The 26,467-nt window shown below is 36.7% G+C and overlaps 1 protein-coding gene across 1 annotated transcript in view; it reads left to right on the top strand.

Moving 5' to 3' along the window:
* Positions 1-26,467, top strand: part of LOC150091099 (uncharacterized) — a 502,417-nt gene that overhangs the window by 248,546 nt on the left and 227,404 nt on the right. The window contains exon 10 of the mRNA XM_090383197.1: positions 9,604-9,794. Coding sequence (XP_090239323.1) covers positions 9,604-9,794 — 191 coding nt within the window. The remainder of the gene's footprint in view (positions 1-9,603; positions 9,795-26,467) is intronic.

Genomic DNA, 26,467 nt, shown 5'->3' with positions numbered 1-26,467 from the left:
GCAAGAAAGCAAGTGTATGAGCTTATGCAGCATCAGCCAAAAAAAAAACACCATTCCCTCCAAATACCTGTCCAGTTCCTCCTTAAATTTATTTAACCTATCAACTTCCACAACGACAGATGGAAGTTTGTTCCAGCAATTAACCCGCTGGCTAAAGGCAAATTTCCGCACATCTATTCTACATCTGTCTTTTCTTAATTTTAATTTATGCCAACTTAGGTTCGTAATCTGAACAAGTGGAAGGAGCCCATCAGAATTCAGCATGCTCAACCCATTTAAGTCCTTATACACCTCAATCAGATCACCGCGCAGGTGCCTAGTCTCCAGCCACTGCAATTTGAAGAACTTAAGCCTCTCATGGTAAGAGGATCCCTTCATTCCCCTCACCAATCTTGTTGCCCTTCTCTGTACATGCTCAAGCAAATCTACATCCTTCCTAAAATGAGGCCTCCAGACCTGTACGTAGTACTCAAGGCGTGGCCTGACCATTGCCTTATACAGAGGAACAATCACCTCCTTTTCCCTGCTAGAAAAATTCCTATGTATCATTGACAAAACCCCATGACCTGCCCTGGCAGCCTGTCTGCATTGCTCAGAAAACTTCATATTTTCTGATAGTGGGACATATTTCAGTATGTCCCACTATTGCCAAAGAGAAATGGTAAGGACCAGTCACTGTCGTCAGCCTGTTCTTTAGGATGGATAGGAGGTAGAAGTTAGAAAGAGGCAATTGATGACTCTGTCTTGGAGAGCTTTGCGGAGGAAGATATGGATCTGTAGCCGAGTGGTCAGGAGCGGGGGTGCAGTAGCACACCTCTTTGAGTAGACCGGGGTTCAAGCCCCTGACTGCTGAATACGGTTGATCTGCCAACTCGCACTGGACCAGCGTGGCAGATTATGGTCCATTTCCCTCAGCATGAATTGTTGAGGAGGCTTCCATCCTGCAGTGAATGGCTGCACTTTACCTTTTTTTTTTTTTTTTTTTTACTTTCTGAATAAAATCAGATTCTGACTCAAAATAAAAAAAAATAATAAAAAAAAACTTTTGGCTGCCTGGAAGTCAACTGACAGAAGCCAAATAATGGATCCAAAAAATATAAATAATGGTAAAGATTCTTCATTGGAGCTTACTAATGCTAATTAGAATCAGCATTACTAGAGGCATATGATGCAAGAAAGCAAGTTTTATAGCATCAGTAAAATAAAAAAAAATACTCCTTTTTTTTGAGTATTTTATTTTAAATACTCCTTTTGTCAGATGGAGTATTTTTTACTCCATCTGACAAATAATCAATTACTGACAAATAATCACTCCATATATTTGTCTGGTTCTGTCTTCAACTTATTTAAGTTGTTTACTTCCACCACAACAGATGGAAGTATGTTCCAACTATTAACCAGCCGCTGACTAAAGGCAAATTTCTGCACATCTATTCCACAATTGCCATTCCTCAATTTGAATATGTCCCCTCAGGTGAGTAATCTGAGCAAAAGAAAACCTCATCAGCACTAAGCATGCTGAAACCATTCAAGGCCTTATACACCTCAGTTAGATGACCGAGCAGGTGCCTAGTCTCCAGACGCTTCAATTTACAGTACTTAAGCCTTTCTTGTTAACAGCAACTGTTTGTTCCACTCACTGATCTCATTACCCTTTTCTGTACTCATTCTGTTAGCGCTACATCTTTCATAAAATGAGGCTTCCAGACTTGAATGCAGTACTCAAGGTGTGGCCTTACTATTGCCTTATACAAGGAGATAATCACCTCCCTATCCCTGCTAGCAAAATTCCTGTATATTATTGACAAGACACCATGAGCTACTCTTGCAGCCTGTCTGCACTGATCAGAAAACTTCATATCTGACTACACAACAACCCCCAGGTCCTTTTCATTCTCCACTACCCTGGGTGTAGTACTACTCGGCTTGTACTTCACTCTGGTGTTACTGCTACCCATATACAGTACTTCATTTCTCAATGTTAAATGTCAGTTGCAACCTCTCAGCCCATCTGCTCAACTTTTCTAGTTCCTGTTGCAGTAGTGTACTATAATTACTGCCATTAACAACCCTGCCAACTTTTCTATAACATGCAAACTTGGACAATAACCCTGATATACCTTCATCAATATCATTGATAAATACAGAAAACAACAATGGGCTCAGCACCAAACTTTGGGGGACTCCACTAATAACATTAGTCCACTAAGGGCAATGTTCATTGATTACCACTATGTCCTCTCCCACTCAACCATCCTTATATCCATTGTAGCAACTTGTTAAGTAAATATGCAGATCTACAATTAATGTCATTAGTGCCAATGTATACAATGATATCACCTTTTGTGCCCTTAAAAGATGATATCTTTTCCATAGCATCAACCACTCTTGCCCCTGGCAGACATACTCTGGTCCTATTCCACCTATCCTCTTTGCTCAATATATTTCCTGTTTCCCTGTCAATCGAGTTATCAACATTAACTAGCTCCTGTGGGACCATTGCATTCTGCCCTGATCTATTCTGAGTTTGTGATTTCCATTTAAATACTATTTAATTGATTAACAATTTAACAATAGGATAGCCAAAAAAACTAGTAATGCCAGAAGATAAAGAAAATGAAGTTGAAGACAGATGAAACAGATTAAAAATGACTGTAACAGAAGTAGCAAAAGCCATCCCAAATTTCATTAAAATCAGAGCAATAGAAATCTGACAGTTAATATTTCTTTGTCCATCCATCTGCATGTAGCAATTTGATTCCCACAGACTGATTTTTGGGAATTTTTATATTTAGGTTTTAGAACAATTCATCAAGCTATCCCAAACTTTATTAAAATTGGGCCAATAGAAATCTGGCAATTATTATTTCTATTTTACTTAGGCTCTCAGCTGTGTATATTGTAACTGAAACTCTGGATTTTATATTCGTTACTATGCATTGAATGGAAGAATGAATTAACAGTGCAGTGGATGCACAGAAACAAAATGTTCTGTTTGTCCATAAAAGTCATTGTTTTTTTTTTTGATGAATTTATTTTTTTCTTTTATATATTTATTATTATTTATTTTTTATTTATTTTATTTTATTATTATTTTTTTCAATTATTTTTCATTTTGGATCATAAATAATTACTGTTTGCTAACCTGCATACATTAACTTGTTTATCAACTGAAAGATATTGTTCAAGTTTAGACCAAAATACTATCACAAGAACTGGTGAGAAGTTTTTAGGGATGGGAAATGCAGAGGTCTAATAGTCATTAGGAATTAAATGATTTTATGATAATTCAAAGGAAGCTGTAAAATAAATTACTGCAGGTAAAAGTAATTAAGCCACTGATGGAACTGATGGAATCTACCCAATCATATTAAAAAGAGAAACCAAAGAGGTAGTTGTATGACTGTTGTTTAGTCATACGTCTTCATTTAGTCATACTCAATATTATATATAAATGGTATCATTTAGATATAATATTGAGATAATCCTTGTATCAGAAGTTCCTACAGATTGGCAGTATGCAGATGTCTCTTATTCACAAGGGTGGTTTAAAGGGTGAAGTTTACTTCTTTACCAGGAAAATAATGGAGTCAGTAGATAAAGAAGTAATGCAAGATTATCTTGATTGGATTGGAGCTGTAATGCAGCTCCAGCATGTATTTGTTAAAGGGAAATTGTGCCTGAACAGTCTGATTAGCTCTTATGAGGGTTTCACAAAGTAACTGGATTGAAAGAATCATTTTGACATCACATACTTATATTTCAGTAAAGGTTTTGATACTGCTCCACATGAACGATTGTTGTATAAATTAGAGCATTGTCATTAGAATGGAAATTTATTGCAATGGAATCCTAGTTATCTGAAGCATTCAGTTTCCAGGGTATTTCAGATACTTGATTTTTTCGCAGTACAGGAATACCTCGCCTCGCATAGCGCGGTTAATTCATGCCAAAAAAATACCACTATGCGAAACCACTTTGATCGAGGTATTGTTAGTATGTATTTTAATGTAATCCGTTCCGACAATTTGATTATATGGGTCAAGTCGCAAAAATATATAGGTGTTTGTTTACTGTAAATTGATGCACACGAAGTTCTTGCAAAAAAAGAAACTAAAATGATAAAAATGAAAAATACTAGTAAGTACAGTACAAATGAGTTTTATTGCAGTATGTACATACCAAGAGAAGATAAGTTAAGTATGTACTGTATTTTTATTTTGAAAAATAACTGATCAGCTTAGTTTGCACAGTTTTTTCTTCTTTTTATCTGCATACATCTTTATAACACTGAATATCATTTTGCAATGCCTGCCTTACTTTCATACCTCGTTTGATGTTTGGATCTGCTGTCATTATCAATTCACAAACTTCATCTACTTTAGCAATCAGCATTGACAATTCATCAACTGTGGATTCTTTCGTGGATGTAACATTTTCTTCTTCTTCATATAAGCGTTGCTGCTCCATTTCCACAAATGTTTCATCAGAATGAGAGTCAATGACTGTGCGTCAGTACATTGACACACACTGTCACAATCCAAGATGATCTTTTGCAAGCTGCACAATGTTTTCAGAAACTGTTTTGATTTGAGATTCGAAACTGGTACAATTAAAATTGGCACAATTCGGTAAAAGATTTTTCCAAACAGCTCTCATGTTCACAGTTACTTCAAGCCATGATTCATATATGTTTTCAGTGGCATTTCGGATATTGTAACGTTTCCAAAATTCACATAAAGATGTGGCATTTTCTCCCATTGTTACATTAATGGCTTGTCCAAAGATACGTTTTAAATAAAAAAGCCTTAAATGTGGCAATGATGCCCTGATCCATTGGTTGTAACAAAGAAGTTGTATTCGGTGGCAGAAAAATAACATTGACATTTCTGTTCAGGTCCGTAAGATAAGTAGGATGACCTGGCGCATTGTCTAATAGTAACAGAATTTTATTAAAGTCCTTGTTATTGTCTTTGCAATAGCGTTTAACTGCAGAGCAAAAATAATGTACAAACCAATCTTCAAAGAGCTGTTTCGTTACCCAGGCTTTCCTATTTGACCGCCATATAACAGGATGAGTATTTTTTGAAATGGTTTTTAGAGCCCTTGGATTTTCTGTTTATATACCAGCATAGTCTTTAATTTAAAGTCACCAGATGCATTTCCACCCAGTAAAAGGGTTAATCGAACTTTGGCGGCTTTATATCCAGGTTGGGTTGATTCTTTTTCTGCCAAATAAGTCTGTGACGGCATCTTCCAAAATAATCTCGATGGCCATCCACGTTGAAAATTTGTTCATCCTTGTAACCATTATCTTCAGTCAGTTTTTTTAGATCATCACGAAATCTTGCAGCTGCTTCATTGTCAGCACTGACTGACAATGAACATTGTGGATCCCCATACATTTTTAAACCTGTGAATCAAACCACGGCTTGCACAAAATCTTTCCTCTTTCTTGCCATTTTCTTTTGTTAGTAGTGAATAGAGACTGCTTGCTTTAGATTGAATCGTCATCTGACTTAACGGAATTATTTTCTGGTTACAATCTTCAGTCCATAACATTAACAGACGCTCCATATTATCCATTTCAGAGCTATAATTTTTAACAACCATTTTTGACATATAAGATGCTGTTGCCATTCCATGTTTTTTTATTTTATCTTTATTCTTTAGAAGTGCACCCCAGGGTCCGTCCTGAGCTGGATATCATCATTCTTCTCTTTCTTGGTGATTCCCTTCTACATATCTCTCTCTCTCTCTCTCTCTCTCTCTCTCTCTCTGGGTAACTCAGGATTTTTTTTTTTTTTTTTCAGTTGGTGCAACAAAGGCCTCAGGCTTCCTTGCACCATATAGCTAATGATAATAATAATAATAAGTGTTTGTACCGATGATTTGTTCATATTCTTGTTCCATGCTGTCTTAGCATATGATGCACCATTTTCATATTGTTTGTAATTTGTAGTTTATCATCTAGTGTCAACCATTTACGTTTAGAAGAACACTCAGCGTCATTACATTTCTTCTCCCCACCCATATTTGTGTATAAAGGTGTAACCGTTTTTAAAAAATAATCTTTAATAAAAATACACAGCGAAAAATATTTATACAGCTTACGCACTGACCTCGCTGCTCAGAATCTAGAGTGATTACTAATGTATGAATGCTAGCAGAGTCCATATATAATGGGAGTTGCAACAACAGTCAGTGCGGCCTTGAATCCATAACGCATTGCCCTATGTACTGGCAATATATAACAATACATACATACATACATATCAAATGTATTGGTGCGTAATGCAGTTATTTTATTATTATTATTTATTATTATTTTTTTTTTCATTTTGTAAACTGCACTATAGCGAAACCTGCACTGTTTGAAACCGTGCTATGTGAGGTATTCCTGTATATCTTGAATATAAAAGATAAACAGGAAAAACTTAATGAAAGAAATTTACAGCTTTTTGCATTTATTATTTTACACATTACTTGTACAGTATATATACTGTACCTGTTTATATAGCTTTAAACTAATTGCTAATATTTTGTTTCCTTAGAAATGTTTAGCATTTTTATTCACTTCTGATTCTGCATTTCCTTCACACACATCACTTGGTTCCCATTCAATTCTTCCTGTGATTCATTTGATCTAGCAACAAGATGTTAACTGCTTTGCTATCCTTTGGTTTCTGCAGTGTAAATTTTTGCCTTAATATCCACCTCTTCATTTTCAGTTTCTGCTCTATTCAGATTAGTATTTAATAGTGAAACTGTTTCCGATCCCTCATAGAGTGATAACCAGGATTGTTATGAAAACAGTCTACAGCTAAAGTTCAATTCATGCTTTGTCTCTAGTTTTGTGCATTAGTAGTAGTAGTAGTAGTGGCACTTGATGCAAGAAAGCAAGTGTAGGAGCTTATGCAGCATCAGCCAAAAAAAAAAAAAAAAAAAATCACACCATACCCTCCAATTGCCTGTCCAGTTCCTCCTTAAATTTATTTAACCTATCAACTTCCACAACGACAGATGGAAGTTTGTTCCAGCAATTAACCACCCGCTGGCTAAAGGCAAATTTCTGCACATCTATTCTACATCTATCCTTTCTTAATTTGAACTTATGTCCCCGTAGGTTCGTATTCTGAACAAGTGGGAGGATCCCATCAGAATTCAGCGTGCTCAACCCATTCAAGGCCTTATAGACCTCAATCAGATCACCGCGCAGGTGCCTAGTCTCCAGCCACTGCAATTTGCAGAACTTAAGCCTCTCTTGGTAAGAGGATCCCTTCATTCCCCTCACCAATCGTGTTGCTCTTCTCTGTACACGCTCAAGCAAATCTACATCCTTCCTAAAATGAGGCCTCCAGACCTGTACGCAGTACTCAAGGCGTGGCCTGACCATTGCCTTATACAGAGGGACAATCACCTCCTTTTCCCTGCTAGCAAAATTCCTATATATCATTGACAAAACCCCATGACCTGCCCTAGCAGCCTGTCTACATTGCTCAGAAAACTTCATATCTGACTGCACAATTACTCCCAGGTCTTTTTCATTTTCTACCACCTTAAGTGTAGTACCACACAGTTGGTACGTTTCTCTGTGGTTACTTCTACCCATATGCAGTACTTTGCATTTGTCAAGGTTAAACTTCAGTTGCCACTTCTTAGCCCATCTGCCCAAATTATCTAGATCCTGTTACAGTAGCACACTGCCATTACTGTCATTAACAACCCTGCCAACCTTCGTGTCATCTGCAAACTTCGACATTAAGCCTGATATACCTTCATCAATATCATTGATAAATATACAAAACAACAGTGGACCCAACACCGAACCCTGTGGGACTCCACTAATAACATTAGTCCACGAAGAGCAGCACCCATTGATTACCACCCTCTGTCTTCTCCCACTTAACCATCCTTTTATCCATTGTAGCAACTTACCCTTAATACCATTCTGCTCCAATTTGTACAGTAGTCTTCCATGCGCAACAGTGTCAAAAGCTTTCCTGAAATCCAAGTATATGATATCAAAATTATTTTTTGCATCCAGTTCCTTTGTGACCACATCATAATAACCAATCAAATTTGTCAGACAAGACTTTCCCTTAACAAACCCATGCTGTGTCTGAATTATTGCTGCAGTCTTGTCTAGATGATTCTGCAATGCATCTTTAACCAGTGACTCCATTATTTTACCCGGAACAGAAGTTAAACTAACTGGTCTGTAATTATTCGTGTCACCCTTCGAACCTCCTTTGTGAATTGGGGATACATTTGCACATCTCCAGTCCGTGGGAACCTCCCCTGAATCCAAGGATGCTCTCATAATTATGGCTAAGGGTTTGCTTAGTTGCTTTGCCGCCTCCTTTAATATAACTGGATAGATCCCATCCGCCCCAGGTGCCTTTCTTATGTTTAACTTCAACAATTTCTCCTCCACTTTGCTCTCAGTTATTACAAAATCATTAAGCACACTGCTACAATTTGATAACCTTCTTCCATTTTCAAACTGTAATGATTCCTCACGTGTGAATGTAGATGCAAAATACTCATTCAGTATTTGCAGTTGCTCTGTACAGTTCAGTAATTTATTGAACTGTACAGAGCAACTAATAATGCAAATAAAAATGTAAATAACAAAGCATATCAAAAAACTTAAATTTGATGGGTATATGGAAAAAGCCAAATAGGTTGGGTAGATTATCCATGTCACTACTATGTAAATTTTATAATGATGTAATGTATAAAAATTTTGTCTTTTGAAATATCTATCAATTGATTATTACATACATTTTTATTTGTAGTAGATTTTTTAATGGCAAATTCATAGCTTTTTTTTCTTTTTTATATGGACTTTTTGTGTAGCATATTAACATGGTATTATACAGAAGCGATTGGATGATACTCTTTTTCCTTCATAATTTTTTTATATAAGTGGAATCATGATTTTGTTGTATTTATTTGACAATTTTGTGCTTATATTTAATATTGAAATTGTTAATTTCTTTGAGTGAAATTAGGGAAAAATATTTCAGATATTCGATATTTCACATAACCAGGATGTTTAATTTTGCTGGTCCAAGTTAAACGTATCTCAATGTAGATGAGGATAATCAGACTTTCACAGGCTTTTTATAACTAAAATTTGCCATTTTTTAATTAAATTAATTAATTTAAATATCCTAGAAGTGGATATTTAAATTAAAATATCCACTTCTAGGCTTTTATAAATAAAATTATTGATATTTATATAAAATTACTGATATTTATATAAAATTATAAATATCAGCTATATTATACATGAATGGTGAATAATTTCAAAGCAGTGGCACACTAGCACTGTTATTTCTTGATTGATAGCTTAATATAATAAGGTGTTATTTGCATTATACATGAGTTGTGATGTCTAACTCAAAGAAATTGCATTGGTGCCATCTTATTGCAGTTTGTTTGCTTATTGTTTGCTTCATTGCTAAATTTAATGAACACAGTAGGATGTATTTGCATTATATGTTATAGCTTTAATGTAATGTTATATATAGCAGAAGGAATGATTCATATTTGTGATTAATACAGTATATTTTCTCATATTAATTTACCTAACAGCAGCACACCTGTTCGGTTTGCTTCACTTTCTAAAACTTCTGGTACATCTTATGCAGTTCCACCAACTACTTACTATTATGAACCATATTCTGTACAAGGTGCTATTGCAATGCATCCATATCCTGGAACAGCACCAGCTCAAAGTTTTACTGCTACTATCCCTTCAACAGCCAATCTTAGACCTGGAATTTGTAAGTTATTTTTAAGATTTATGATATGAATAACCAATGCTTTTTTTGTAAAATTATTGGTGCCAGTACTCATTAATTTTTGCTATCAGGAAAAATTGAAAATTAAAAGGATATGAAAAGTACTCTAAAAATTTTTTTCCTGATATTATTATTATTTAGTAGTAATGTTTTGCGAATAAGAACAACAAATTAAGTATATTAACACACAGTTTATTAAACATAAATTTATTATTCAAGTATATAAAAAAAATAAGTAAAATGTGAGTAAAAAAATAATAAGTAAAAATAATTTCATAATAAAATTTTTGTAGAATATTACAATTTTTTATTAAGTTCTCATCCTGACTATGCTGACTTCTTTTCTTACTGTTTGTGTCTGTTGCTGAATGATGTTTCCGAATCAGCCACGAATTGACATATTTTGCTGAATTGAAGTGTGTCAGAGGTTGGCCATAATTTTAAGAAATAGTAGTGAAGAAATTGTTTTTGTCATCAACGAAGCTCTGGTTGGACTGACAATCAGATTCATTTGTGAAAATCATCATTCACTTTCACTCGATGAAATTGGTATTGTACTCAGAGCATTCATCAAATGCTTCAATTCTTTCGAGACCCTCTTATCAATTAGGTATCCCCTAAACCTTCATTGTCCTCATTTTTCTTCTCTCATCATCAATATTGTCGCTAGTTCTTTGAACTAGTTGTTAAATTTGAATTTCCTCTCTTTCTTTTTTTTTTTTCTTTGAAACTGTCCAAAATGTTGGTGTTATTCGGATATTCAGGTACTGTGACCATGTAAACAAAGATAGGAAAAATGTGGATAATGCACGTCTATGAAACAACAGATGATTATTTTTCGAGATAAAAGAAAATCACTCCCTCTTAATTCTCGAACAGGGCACTAACAGTTGATTCACAGTGGTGTCCAGTCTATGGCCAGGGTGGAAAGTGAACTAAAAGAGCATTTTAAATTTTGTTAATTATCAAAAAAATTGTCATAAATGTTTTGTTCAGTAAATGTAATTGTGTACTAAATTTTTGAATATTTTAAATTTTACTTTTACGTGTAACAAGATATGGAAAATGTAACACACTAATCTTTCTCGAATCACTCAGTGTGGGCTGCAAAAGAAATCTAACTCTAAATTTTTTTGAATATGGCCCCTGTACGTGAAAAGGTTGGACACCACTGCAGTAGAAGGTTGACCAAAGCCCATTGTCAGCATTGGGAATACCCCTTTATCTGCCCACTGTTGACCAGCATGACTTCTCTATATGTGGGATAGGTGGTCGGATAGGTTTTACGAATGCCTGCAATTTGTAGAATGGTAATCACGTCAGCTCTCTTAATTCGTGCAACAGCACAATTGCCTGAAGGCCAGAAATGCAAACAGTGCGTTCCAAGTTGAGTCTGTCCTAATCTGTTTGTTATGTGAAAATTTTCTTCGGTCAGCGGAAACTACTGTATTTTAAATGCAACTTTCAAGGGGAATTCAAAATAATTCACTATAAAAGGAGTCTGTTAAACAGAGGTCCGACTGAGTAATTTAGAATTCTAAAAATAGTTATAAAGTTTTATATAGAAAATATCTTAACAATAGTCAATAATATCATATTTAATTATAATTATATAAAAATGCAAATTTAGTTAAATAACTTTAAGCTTATTTGAATAGCAGGTAAACATGAAAAAAATTTACGGAATATTGCAAATTTTGAATTGTACTGAATCAAAATGTCACACGTTACTATTAATAAAGGTGCTGGTACACCATACCATTGCGTACTGTCCCAAAAAAAAGCACTGTGAATAACTATATATGCTATGATATTGTTAACAAAAATTAATTTGTATTTTTTCAGTCCTGAAATCAACTCAGTAAATAAAACTTATTTGTTATTAAATAACATTTTGAACTTTGCCGGTATCCTTGGAGGGTAATTTCCTACCCCATGTCTTATAAGAATCAAAATAAAATATTAAAAGTATGATTTTTTTCATCCTTTCTTGTTTTTATAGCTAGCAATCATTTTGAATATGAACACTTTAATTAATAATAAATGTTTAACACAAAAAAATTTATAGAAGAGAAACTTCAAGTGTTTTGTGACAAAGAGAATAACAAATGTGCATCTTACATGAAACTTAATGTCGAACAGATCTAAGCCATCTTATTTAGTGTGAAAAGGAATAATTATACACTAGATAAAATTACTAGAACATATTTTACTATATAAGTCACATGCATTTATTGAGAAAGTTTGGGATAAAACTTGAAGTAATATAATGTAATATCATATACAATTATATTACATTACATTATATCTCTTCAACAGCTGTTATTAGCTTCAGAGTATAAAGCTTCAAGCTATGGAAATAATTATAATTAGCATATAGTTAGCACAAAAAAAAAGGCATTACACAATGCCTCATATTGTGAATTCCTTCACAGTGACTTTTGAAGAAGCATTTTTATAAATTATATCAGAATTTAAGAAACTACCCAGAAAAATTTTTCAATTATTTCTGAATGAGTATTAGCAACTAATTATTTGCTATTGCTTGTTACACTGCTGATTTTTACAGTTAGTCTTCTTTGTACTCCAGTGATAATCTTTTCTAGATTTAAATTTCTTTTACAGCAGACATGACTATAAAGGTGTGATAAAAATAGGGATCCAGACAGGGGACGATTTCTTCAGCAGCAGCATACATCAGTGTTCTCAACCATCTGCCTCCCATTCATACAAGGAACAGCTTTGTTACTTTAAGAGTGGGAGCATATTACATCTTTTAATGTGCCATAAAAGAAGAACACGGTTGCCCGAGTGGCACTGCTCCTACCTCCCCGTGGCCAGAAATCTGGGAGAAAAAATCCACTCTCCAGGGCTAAAAGGAGCAAAGTTGAATAACACATGATTCCACCTTTAGAGCCATTGAGCTCAAGATCTAAGATCAGTGACACCGGAAGTGACTTTTTTAAACCCAAGAAGTCGAAAACAACTCAAGAGAAAATACCAGCATTTTTCATTTTGAACTTGCTATCAGACCAGCCTCTGGGTAAATTATCTCCCCACTTTAGGCTCACCGAAATCAGTAAGGCAACTTCAGTCTGGCAATAATCTGGTAGAGGCTATTCAATCCTAACATTCTGCCAATCTATTAAAGCCGGCAGCCTTTGGCGGACATCCAGTAAAAGGTACTCCCCATGTCATCTGGAACTCCTCAAAGAGAATAATAACAGAATGGGATTTATTAGCATTAGTAGAGGCATATGATGCAAGAAAGCAAGCTTATATAGCATCAACCATAAAAAAAAAAAAAAAAAAAAAAAGAGGAAGGGAAAAATAAAATCTCACATTTCACCCTTCCATTCACTCCAAATGTTTGTCTAGTTCTTATTTAAGTTTTCAATCTCCACTACAACAGATGAAAGTTTGTTCAACATTCAACCATCCCTTGTCTGGTTGATAGTTGTTCCAACTATCAACCAGCTCGCAGGTACCTAGTCTCCAGAAGCTGCAATTTGCAGAACTTAAGCCTTTCATGGTAACAGCAACCCTTTGTTCCACTCACCAATCTCGTTGCCCTTCTCTGTACTCATTCCAGCAGCACTACGTCTTTCCTAAAATGAGGTCTCTAGACCTGTATACAGTACTCAAAGTGTGGCCTGACCATTGCCTTATACAATCGGACAATCACCCCCTTATCCCTGCTAGCAAAATTCCTGTATATTATTGACAAAAACACCATGAACTATTCTTGCAGCCTGTCTGCACTGCTCACAAAACTTCATATCTGACTGCACAATTACCACTGGTCCTTTTCATTCTCCACTACCCTGAGTAGTATGATCCAGTTGATATGTTACTCTGGGGTTACTGCTACCCATATGCAGTACTTTACGTTTGTCAATGTTAAACTTCAGTTGCCACCTCTCAGCCCATCTGCTCAACTTTTCCAGATCCTGTTGCAGTAGCATACTATCATTACTGCCATTAACAACCCTGCCAACCTTTGTATCATCTGCAAACTGAGACATTAACCCTGATAAACCTTCATCAATATCATTGATAAAAACCGAAAACAGCAACAGGCCCAACACTGAACCCTGGGGAACTCCACTAATAACATTAGTCCACGAAGGGCACTGTCCATTGATAAACCACTCTCTGTCTTCTCGCACTCAACCATCCTTTTATCCATTGTAGCAACTTCGTGTTAATGCCACACTGCTCCAATTTCTACAGTAGTCTTCCATGTATAACAGTATCAAAACCTTTCCTGAAATACAAGTATATGATATCTAAATCATTTTTTGCATCTAGTTCCTTTGTAACCACATCATAGTATCTAGTCAAACTGGTCAGACAAGACTTCCCCTTAACAAACCCATGCTGTGTCTAAACTTATAACTGCAGTTTTGTCTATCTGATCCTGTGCCACTTCCTTAACCAGTGACTCTATTATTTTCCCTGGAACAGAAGCTAGACTAACAGATCTGTAATATTAACTGTATCAGAAGAAGAAATTGTCCAAGAGCTATGTGAACATGATACATACCACCTGCAAAAAAATTGTAGCCGCCTCTGTAGCCAGGTGGGAAGGAGCAGCAGTGCGTAGCACACGCTTCTTGATTAGACCGGGGTTCGAGCCCGTCACCACCAAATACGTAGGATGCGGAAAGGTCAGGGAATGACCACCGCATATCCCGGAGCAATATGGCCTTAGTTGCTAATGCTCCTAAAAACCAGACAACAACAACAACAACCTGCAAAATCCCCACTCTTGCGGCCCGCAATAGCTAGAAGTTTTTACGACTCCAGCTAATACAGAAATTTTTCATAAATTTTTGTTGTTTTATTGACATATTAATTTATATTCTAGAAGTAGCTTTATATTCCTAGTTATGATACTTAGTTTATTTTGAACTTAGATAGATATTTATAGGTTATTACTTAGTATCGGGTAAGGGTATTCAATCCATGTGTTGGACAAGATTTTGCAGTTCCGGCAAACGCAAAGTTTTTCATTATATTTATCTGTTTTATTGACTTAATTGTTATATTAAATTATTTTGTATAAGTAGCTTATAGCCCTAGTCAAGCTCCTTGGATTATTTTTAATTTAGATAGCGATTTTGAAAGTTAATACTTGGTGTCCATAGATTTACCATTCATAACTTGCCGGCATTATTATACGTATATCCTGAACTATATAGCATAAGATTTAACTTAAACTAGATAGCAAAACACGTACACTGTATTAGAAATCTGTTAGTATAATCTCTTAGTATAGTATTACAAATTAATCAGTAAAATTTATTAATCTTATTAAATTTCATTCTCAATTAAATAAAGGAATAATGACCCTGAGTAGAGCAGCAAAGCAATGCTCACAATTTAGCCAGAGGGCTGTGATTCAGGGGTGAACCGAAGGGGGTGATTCTCCACTGCATCACAGTCTAAGAAAATGCACGAAATGTCAAATGTTTGCTGACTGTCTAGAACAGAACATGATCTAGACAAGGAGGGGGGGTGTGTGTGCACGTGTGTGTGTGTGTGCGCGCGCGCTATGCAGAGACTGAGAGGAAATTAGGTGCCAACTCAGCATTCTGATGGGTGCCTGTGAGAGTTAGAAGTGTAGGGTGGATGCCCTCGAGGGAATTAATAAGAGGGGCCCGTCAAGCTTGCAGCTGCCTAACTCAACGCCAGAGCTCACTCCTGTGCATCAGGCAAAACAGCGGCAATCTCCAAGGCAGAATGCACTGGTCCCACAGGAACTAGTTATTGTTGTTGACTCTATTGTCAGGGAGACAGGGAATATATTATGCAAAAAAATTGATGTAACAGGACTAGGGTATATCTGCTAGAGGCAAAAATTGATGATGTTGTGAAGCAGATATCATCTTTTAAGGGCACAAAAGGAGATATTGTTGTATACATTGGCACTAATGACCTTAAGAGTAAGAGATTTGCAAATTTACTTGACAAGTACAGGTCAATGTTAAAAAACAGTCGTGAGGTAGGGTTGAATTTGAATCTTATACTCCCTCCTATTGTGTCTGAAATTCTGCCCAGGCATGATAGGAGGGAGTATATGATGAGAGCCTTGTCAATCAATTCGGCCCTGGAGAGATTGTGCAAGGCTCGAGCTGCTGGGAGTCATCATGGAACAAATAAATACATGGGCTGTGTTAGAGTAACTAAGACTAAGAACAGGTGCATGTATACTTGCATGTACACCAGTGCTAGAAGTATAGTAAATAAATTAATGAATTTGAAGTGCTGATCAACGCATCAAAGGCAGATATTGTTGGGATATTAGAGACATGGTGTCACACAGATATAAGCAATACAGAATTGGTGTGACATAAACACTGGGAATAAGAAAATGAGAGTAGGAGTGTGTTATAGGCCTAATGACCTAATGAGTAAACAAACAATTGTGCAGAGAAATAGTGGGCCAGTAAATCAGAATGTTTTGTAATGGGAGATTTTAACTTTCCACATATTGACTGGAACTTGTGGGTTGGTCACTTGCATGCTAGCCAGACTTTTGTGGATTTATTGGAGGATTGTTTTTTACAGCGACATGTTTGAGGGGCAACCAGAGGGGAGGGGTAATTAAGGGGTACTTAAAGGTGTAACTACCATCAAGGGTAAAGGAAAAGGTTTTTGTTTTTTTTAAAGGTGACTACAGTGGTCTCAGGCAGTTTTCAAATTCTGTAGTGGGATCAGCTGATGATGTTAAAAACAGTGGGAGGCCTTTAGGGAGTTAATCTTGGAAGCTACTTGGCTTTTCATACCAACTAAGAAATACTGTTCAAGAGTTAAGCCTAAATGAATGTCAGAAGAACTAACGAGTCTCATGGCAGAGAAGAAAAAATGTGTAGAATGCATATAAATTAGCAGGTGACACAGAAACCTATGGCAGATATAAGCCAGTCTGTAATCGAGTCACAAAGGAGGTTAGGCAAGCGAAGGCTGATTATGAGAAACCCTTGGCAAAGGATGCAAAGAAAAACAACAAAGACTTCTTTACTTATGTAAACTCTAGAAGGAAGGGGATGAATTAGATTGGTCCTCTTGATGGTGGTGGTTCAACTGTTGATGATCCTGAGATAGCTGACAAACTGAATGAGTATTTTGCATCTACATTTACACGTGAGGAACTCTGTAAAGAAGGAAAGGACAGAAGTTTACTAAACTCTTAACAGGGAGCTAAATGATTTTGTAATAACGGAGGGAAAAGTGGAGGCAAAATTGTTGAAGTTAAACAAAAAAGGCACCTGGGCAGATGGAATCTATCCAGTTATATTGAAGGAGGCAGCGAGGGAAGTAAGCAAACCCTTGGCCATAATTATGAGAGCATCCTAAGATTCAGGAGAGGTCCCCATGGACTGGAGATGTGGAAATGTATTCCCAGTTCACAAAGGGGATTCAAAGGGTGATGCAAATAATTATAGACAAGTTAGTTTAACTCTGTTCCAGAGAAAATAATGAGTCACTGGTTAAAGAAGTGATGCAGGATCACCTAGACAAGACTGCAGTAATAGACACAGGGTTTGTTAAAGTCCTGTCTGATCAGTTTGATTGGATACTACAAAGTGGTCACGAAGTAACTGGATGCAAAAAATAATTTTGATATCATATACTTGGATTTCAGGAAAGCTTTTGATACTGTTGCATATGCAAGACTGCTGTACAAATTGGAGCAGTATGGCATTAGGGCAAGTTGCTGCAATGGATATAGGGTTGGTTGAGTGGGAGATGGCAGAGAGTGGTAATCAATGGCCACTTCTCTACGTGAATTAATGTTATTAGTGGAGTACCTCAGGGTTCAGTGCTGGATCCATTGTTGTTTTGTGTATTTATTAATGATATCGATGAAGGTATATCTGGCTTAATGTCCAAGTTTGCAGATGATACTAAGGTTGGCAGGGTTGTTAATGATAGTAAAGACAGTATGCTACTGTAACAGGATCTGGAATAGATAGGTAGATGGGCTGAGAAGTGGCAACTGAAATTTAATATTGACAAATGCAAAATACTGCATATGGGTAGCAGTAAACCGAGAGAAACATACCAACTGTGTGATACTACACTCGGAGGTGGAGAATGAAAAAGACCGGGAGATAATTGTGCAGTCGGATATGAAGTTCTCTGAGCAGTGCAGATGGGCTGCCAGAGCAGGTCATGGAATTACAGAGACAAGGAAGTGATTATACCTTTGTATAAGGCAATGGTCAGGCCACACCTTGAGTACTGCATACAGGTCTGATCCCTCATTTTAGGAAGGATGTAGAGTTGCTAGAATGAGTAGAGAGAAGGGCAACAAAATTGGTGAGAGGAACAAAGGGTGTTCTCTTACCAGGAGAGGCTTAAATTCTATCAGTTGCAGCATCTGGAGACTAGGCACCTGTGAGGTGATCTGGTTGAGATGTACAAGGCCTTGAATGGTTTGAGCAGGCTCATTGCTGATACTTCAACTTGCTGATATTAAGAATCTGAGGGGGCATAGATTCAAATTGAGGAAAGAGAAAAATTGAGAAAGAGGAAAGGGTGGTGGGGTAATGCTTCTTATCAGAAGCAGCCTGAGTGCGACGATAGCTTTCCTGGATTCAGACGTTTCACCTGCTAGTATAGAATCTGTATGGTGTGAGATAGTTGGAAGCAAAGGTATAATGCGAGTAGGAGTAATCTACAGACCAGGTGATTGTGAAGATTATGACAAAAGCCTCTACGTACAAATGGAATGGGCAAGTAAGCGTCAATGTCTTATTATGGGTGATTTCAATTTGCCTCTAATTGATTGGAGTAAATGGGAAGGAAACTCGACATGGGGAACAAAATTTTTAAATCAACTAGATGACTGTTATTTGTATCAACATGTCAGGGAAAGTACTAGAGAAAAGAATATCCTAGACCTCATCATCACCCATGAATCAGATGACATAACAGGGCTGACAGTAGAGGAACCAGTATCAGGAAGTGATAACGGAGTTCTACGGTGGATGATGATGAGAGAGATAGCAGCAGTAAAAGGCAAAGGAATGGGTTTTTGATTTCAGAAAAGGAAATTACCATGCCTTAAGGTACTACATGGCCTCTATTAACTGGGTAGATATCGCACAGAGAATGAATACATTTGAACTGTGGTATGCTTTTAAAACATTAATCACAGATGCCTTGAATGCGTATATACCATTAAAAAATACTCCATGAGGAGGGTTCCAAATTGGATGAATAGTGAAGTTGCCACATTACTTGAGCAGAAAAATGTGACATGGAAAAGTTACAGAGCAATAAAAAGTACTGAAGCCTATAACAGCTACAAGGTGATCTGTAATAGAGCCACAGAAAAGGTTCGATAGGCAAAGGCAGTTTATGAGAAATCACTAGCAAACAGAGCAAAGGGGGGGGGGGATAAGGAATTTTTCACATATATAAATGCCAAGAAGAGCAGGACAAACCAGATCGGACCTTTACGTAAGGGAAGGGGGATAGTATTAAATACACCAGCTGCCGTTGCAGATGAACTCAACAGTTATTTTGTATCGATATTTACAAATGAAAAACCTTTTGTGGCAATGGGAAATTGTGGGAGCGAAGTTGAAAAATATGTAATTAATGATATTAAAATTTCGCAAGATTATTTAATGAAAAAACTTTCGAGCCTACAGGCCAGTAAGGCTCCTGGAGTTGATGGAATATACCCTATAATCTTAAGGGAGGTAGCAAGTGAGTGCATTGAACCATTGAGGCTAATTATGCGAGCATCACTAGACTCTAGGGAGATTCCCTTGGATTGGAAAAGTGCCAAGGTACCTCCCATACATAAGGGTGTCTCTAATAGTGAAGTGGGAAATTATTGACCTGTCAGACTTTTTAAAGATGTTAACAAATTGTTTGTACCAATACTGTACATATGGAACTTTAATAAAATATTTCTGTTCAGGCCTATTGTTCATTATACCAGTCTCTAGTTTTCCTTCCTACACTGGGTGGAAAAAGTTTATTTATATAATTTTAATGTAATTTTCGTAATTGATTTTATTTAATATTAAATATGGGACATTTATTCGTATAATTATATAATCACATAATTCTTCCAACGTGAGTGTTGAGAGAATTCTGATCCTACATAAAAGTACGAGATTTTCTTTATAGTTTATAATAAGATTATTACTATATTTAATGCCACTCTTATACCACATGAAATTAATAATACAGTAGACTCGAAATAACGGCAGCTTTGGCGATTCAAAGTGTCGTTATTTTGATTTTTCCATTATTTAGAAAGTTTTAATTTTAATGTATTTAATGCAGAAATAATGAGGCCAAATAAGAAATATAGATTAAGAATGCAATTTTATTAACTGTGCATAAAAAAGCATAAAACGTAGACGATCCAATGTTATATTCTGCCATTATTACACTTCTGCTTATAACCCGTTCTATTTTCTTTATGATATCAAGTTTAGTCTGTGCGGGTAGCACGCTGGTATCGTTACCGGCCTCCCCACACCGGGTGGAAAAGGCCCAGGTTCAAATCCCATTGATGACGCAAGGAACTTTTATAGGCTTTTTTCACTTCGTGGCTGAGTGGGTCTCAGGCATAGATAGCAAGGTTTTTTCCCCAGGTTTTTCCAAGGTTTTGCTAGAAGAAAAACCCCAGAAACTGGGATTTTTCTTCTAGCAAAACAGGCAAATCGAGCAGAGAACATACGCAATTTACAGATGCACAATACACATGGGTATATGAATTAACATTCCGGTCACCCTAATATAATAGTTTGGATTATATCAAGTTTGTCACTAAGCTTTAATGTTGTTCTTCTCTGTATGAGGTTTATTAACTTTAGGAACCATAGTGAGGGGTTTTTAATTTAAAATAAATGTAATACAGTAGTATAATCCATGGTATCAGTACAGAATTCACTTTCAGAATGGCAAAAGTAAACAAATACAGTAATTACGTGACTTGCTGTTTTCTTTTTTAGGCACTGCAAGACATCTGCGCTCTATTTACACATCCGATCGCAGTGTGCTGTTATTTCGACAGTCTACTGTATAATTTTTTTAGCTATTCGCCTAAACTACTATACATTAAGGTGTTCAGGTATCTTACGGATATCCATCATCAGACTATGCTGTTGGGGGAACAAAAAATAGAAAGGGTTAGAAATTTGAATATATTACAAATATAATTACCAATATTACAATTGCAATAATGGTAATTGTAATAATGCCAATTATAATCATAATATTGGTAATTATATTTGTAATATATTCAAATTTATAAGCCTTTCTATTTTTTGTCTGATGATGGGTATCAGTGAGATACCTGAAACATCACTTTAATATATAGTAGTTTAAGCGAATAGCTTAATAAACTACATTATTAATTTCACATGGTATAAGGGTGGTAGTAAATATAGTAATAACCTTACTAAACAATCATGTAACCTCCTTCCCTAACTATGTTAACGTAACTGCTGTTTTGATTGGACTCTAGAAGCATGAGAGAGGTTATAGAGGCACTGCCCCAAATGTGGGAACAGTATTCAGTGGTAGGATGGATATTTGAGATTTGTCCAGAGTGAGTAATGCTTTAGAAGAAAAGTAATGCCAAGAGCAAAAGGGAAAACCCAATTTTTTACATACAGAAGAAGCAATATTTGTGATGTGCTTATGTCGAGAGAGAGAGAGAGAGAGAGAGAGAGATTAGACATCAGAGTAATCCCTAATAGAGACATACAATCTGGAATGTCATAAGATAATCACACGAGCAGAAGTATCATTTTTGCATGATATAAGGTATAGCCGAATTTTAGAAGAATTGAAATTAACTAATTTATCTCTGCACCCAATTGGAAAATTACTTGGAAATCAGCATTTAAGGAATTGGTAGTGAATATTTGTTTGTGCATGGCAAGGTTTCTCAAACTGGAAGGTGGAATGCAATGTGCTATCATCCACATAACTGTAGATAGGATTTCCAGTCTGTAGAATATGATCATTAATATACAATAGGGAAAAGAGTATGAGTAAAAAACTGAACTTTGAGGAACACCAGCGTTAATGGAGAAGTTAGAAGACAGGATCACCTACTGTCACCTTCAGTAAGCAGTCAGAGAGAAAACTGGATACCCAATTATAAAAAACATAAGATGGAAGCTTATTTAAAAGAGCTTTATGTCAAATGTGGTCAAAAGTCTTTGAAACGTCCATAGATAGGTAACATAATCCAGTGTATCACCAATGGATTGGCACTTACAGAATCTATACTGGTGATCATTGATCAGATGGAAGGTTTCTAGGTATTTTAGGAGTTGGCAGTTAATAGATTTCTTCATTACTTTAGGAAGAGTAGAAATAAGTGCAGTGCGACAGTAATTGGATGGGAGGAATTTGTCACCCATATTAGGAACTGGCTTGATGTGAGCAAATTTCCAAGAAGGAAGAACCCAAGTAAAAAAGCTTAAAAAGGCAACACAGAACAGGAGTAAGCTCAGGAGCACAGGTTTTGAGAACCTTCTTGGCATCAGTATGGTTCAAAATTCTACTGACATCCACAGGAGATATTCAGACGAGAGTACTGGGAATGTAGGAAATGCGTTTCCAAGATAATCAGTATGAGCTATAAGAAAACTAGTATGCTAGTAAGTTGGCTTTGGCTGAGGTGGCAGTAGAACCAAGTTTTAACAGATGTGGGAATACAGATGGGGAAAAGTTGCAGCCAATAGCTTTTGCAGGATACCAAAATCTTGACTACCATTTGGACAAGAAGCAAGTTCTATCCTTAAGTTGTTCAAAATCTAGTTTGAACTGGTGATCCCTACAAGAATAATTTTACTGACCTGATCTGAGCAAATGTTGACATCAGAAAATTTAAGACAGTAATCCAATGAAGGAAGGAATATGAATCTTGCAGTTCAATCCCATTTTACATTCTTGTAATATCACACAATACAATGCTGAGAATGGCAACAAGAGTACGGCTCCATTGGAGAAGAGACTGTCACCAAGTTGTGAGCTGAGGTGTCTCGAGGACCACTCACCTTGACCATGTACTTGGAAGAATTTACCTGCAGCTGGTAGGTAAATGAACAGTCTGTGTCATTACTAATCGCAAATCTCAGCATTTTGACCAGCTCGGTCCATGTGACTAGAGAACGGAAGCCAGCTGAGTTGTGAACATTAAAATCACCAAAGAAAAATTATCTCACTGTTAGTAAAGTTGGGCTGAAGAAACTCAAGCTTCAAGGAACCAAAGTCAATGAATTTCAAGTGATTAGTTTAATTAGGAAATTGGTAGGGTTAACATGAATTTTACAGAATGGGGTATAGAGATTTTAAGCCAGATAAGTTCGAAAAGCTTCCATGTTACTAAGTCAGGCAGGAAATATTAGAGCAGACAAATGGACAAGTACCACCTTTGAAACAAAAGGGATTGAACAGCAAATAATTATGACAACCAAGATGAGCAGTGCTTAAATCAACAGCAATTGAGATTCTGTCAAGAAACTAAGTGGAACTTGGCAGACTGTAAGTGGAAACGAACATCAGTCAGATTGGAAGTGAGACCATGTATATTTGTAATGAATGAGAAAGTGTTTGGTAGTTTCACATCTTTTTGGAGATGTTTTTTTTATTCATTTACCTATTCATGATGTATATCATGAATATACATCAAAACAAAAGATCATGCTTCATGATCTTTTGCTAATTCACTGTATTTTTTTAATTTTTATTTTTATTATTTTTTATTTTTTTTTAAATTTAATAATTGCTGCTGCACTCAACAGGTTCCCTCTGTACAACTTAACTCTTTAATTGCAAGTTTCAAGGAAATGAGAACTTACGTAATATTTTTGAAGACAGACGTGTTTGATTCATCCATTTATTGATCATACCAGTCAGTTGGGTTTCTTGGGAAATTTTTAAGTTTCAAAATTCTCTTGATCATAGCAAACCAATTCCAACTTTTAAAAACAAATTGGAATAGGCTTGCTTAATCTTAACATAAAATGACTATGGTTAAAATCAAATTATTTTTGAATTCCTTATTCATGTGTTCCTGTAGGATAGTATTCTTTGTCTAAATATTATAATTATTTTGAGTCTCAATAATGGCACTTTTATACACCGATGAGCCAAAACATTATGACCACCTAACTAATATGATGTTGGTCCTCCACGTGCAGCCAAAACAGCTCGTAACCAGTGAGGCATGGATGCTACAGGATTTCTAAAGGTGTCTTGTGGTATCTCATACCAACACGTAACCAGCAGATCCTTTAACTCCTGTAAGGTCCATGGTTGAGACGCTGCAGAACGGAGTTGCTGTTCCAACACAAACCACAGATGGGATTGATATCTGTGGAATTTGGAGGCCAGGGCAATACCTTTGGAATAGGTATTCCTCATGTTCCGCAAAGCAGTATCAAACAATCCAGGTGGTGTGGCATGGTGCATTATTCTGCTGAAAGATGGCACCGCCGGAGGGGAAGACCATTGCCATGAAAGGGTATACCTAGTCAGCAATGATGTTTAGGTAGGTGGTAGATGTCAGAGTGCCCGGCACATGGATGACTGGACCCAGGGTATCCCAGCAGAACATTGCCCAAAGTATGACACTGCTGCCACTGGCTTGTTTTTGTCCCATGGTGCATCCAGGAACCATCACTTCCCCATGTAGACAACGCACATGTACCCGGCCATCCACATTGTGCGACGGGAAATGTGATTCGTCGGACCAGAACGACCTTCTTCCAGTCACTCAAGGTCCAGTTTCGATGCTTGCGTGCCCATTGTAGGTGCTATCACTGGTGAACCATGATTAGGATGGGCACTCGGAGTGGCTGCAGCTATGCAGCACCATTTTCCGCAGGGTTCAATGTATTGTGTGTTGTGACACATTATGCCCATCACCAACATTCCAATTACTGGCGAGTTGCACCACAGTCGCCCTTTTGTTGCCAGGTATCATCTGGGAGAGCGCCTTCGTTCCCCTCGAGCATCGATGAGCCATGGTCGTCCAACACCTCGTCAGCAGTTCATGGGTTCCCCCTCCTCAGACCACTTTCAGTAGGCACTAACCACAGCTGACTGTGAACAGCCCACCAGCCATGGCAGATATGCTCTGAACCAGTCATCTAGCCATTACAATTTGGCCTTTCTCAAATTTGCTTAAGTCCGCTGCCTTTCCCATTTGAAGAACAAGAGTAACACTGATTAACAGAGCTCAGTATCAGGTGTTTTTTATACCGTGTCCTGCCCCGTGCATGTGCTGTAGTTCACCTGCATTTGCTTCGATTTGCATAATGACTTGCTGATCGTAATGTTTTGGCTCATCGGTGTATTTAAAGATTGAAAAGAGCAGAATATTATGTTTAGATATTATGATATCAAGTATTTTTCTCCTGTTTATCAGTGTATAAAAGTGCCAACCTCTGCATCTGTTGCACTTTCACTATCATCAAGTTCATCATATATTCTTCATTTAATTCTCTTTAGTTCACCTTCATTTTATTTCTTGAACAGAACATTTTAACTTTGCAGATATTGACTGGAACTTGTGGTTTGGTCACTCACACACTAGTCAGACTTTTGTGGATTTATTGGATGATTGTTTTCTGCAGCAGCGTGTTCGAGAGGCAACCAGACAAAGTAATACTCTTGATCTGGTTATCAACAGTGATCATTCGTGTATTAAGAATTTGCAGATAAAGGAACCACTAGGTGGCAGTGATCACAGTGTACTGATGTGGGATTTACTTAAAGATTTAATTACCAATCAGGGGTAAAGGAAAGGGTTTTTGCTTCCGTAAAGGTGACTACAGTGGTCTCAGACAGTTTTTAAATTCTGTACAGTGGGATCAACTGACGATGTTACCAACAATAAATTCTAAGTGGGAAGCATTCAAGGAATTAATCGTGGATGCTACTAAAAGTTTCATACCTATTAAGAAATATTGTTCAAGGTTTAGGCCTAAATGGTTATCTAATGAACTAATGAGACTCGTAACAGAGAAGAAAAATGCATGGGATGCATATAAATTATCAAGCGACTCAGAAGCCTCTGGCAGATATAAACTAGTCTGTAATCAGGTCACAAAGGTTAGGCAGGCGAAAACAGATTACGAGAAATCCTTAGCAAAAGATGCTAAGAAAAACAGCAAGGATTTCTTTACTTATATAAACTCTAAAAGGAAGGGGATGAATCTGATTGGTCCACTTGACATCGATGGTTCGACTGTTGATGATCCTGCTCAGATAGCAAACAAACTGAATGAGTATTTTGCATCTACATTCATACATGAGGAATTATTAAGGTTTGAAAATGGCAGAAGGTTATCAAATTGTACCAGGATACTTAATGATTTTGTAATAACTGAAAGCAAAGTGGAGGAGAAATTGTTGAAGTTAAACATAAGGAAAGCACCTGGCGTGGATGGGATCTATCCAGTTATATTAAAGGAGGCGGCAAAGCAACTAAGCAAACCCTTAGCCATAATTATCAGACCATCCTTGGATTCAGGGGAGGTCCCCACGGACTGGAGATGTGCAAATGTATCCCCAATACACGAAGGGGGATCGAAGGGTGACACGAGTAATTACAGACCAGTTAGTTTAATTTTTGTTCCGGGTAAAATAATGATAGT

This window comes from Mastigoproctus giganteus, chromosome 1 (genome assembly GCF_048544385.1).
Source record: "Mastigoproctus giganteus isolate SK-2022 chromosome 1, ASM4854438v1, whole genome shotgun sequence".
NCBI lineage: Eukaryota > Metazoa > Arthropoda > Arachnida > Uropygi > Thelyphonidae > Mastigoproctus > Mastigoproctus giganteus.
This window is presented reverse-complemented; position numbering and strand designations above follow the sequence as displayed.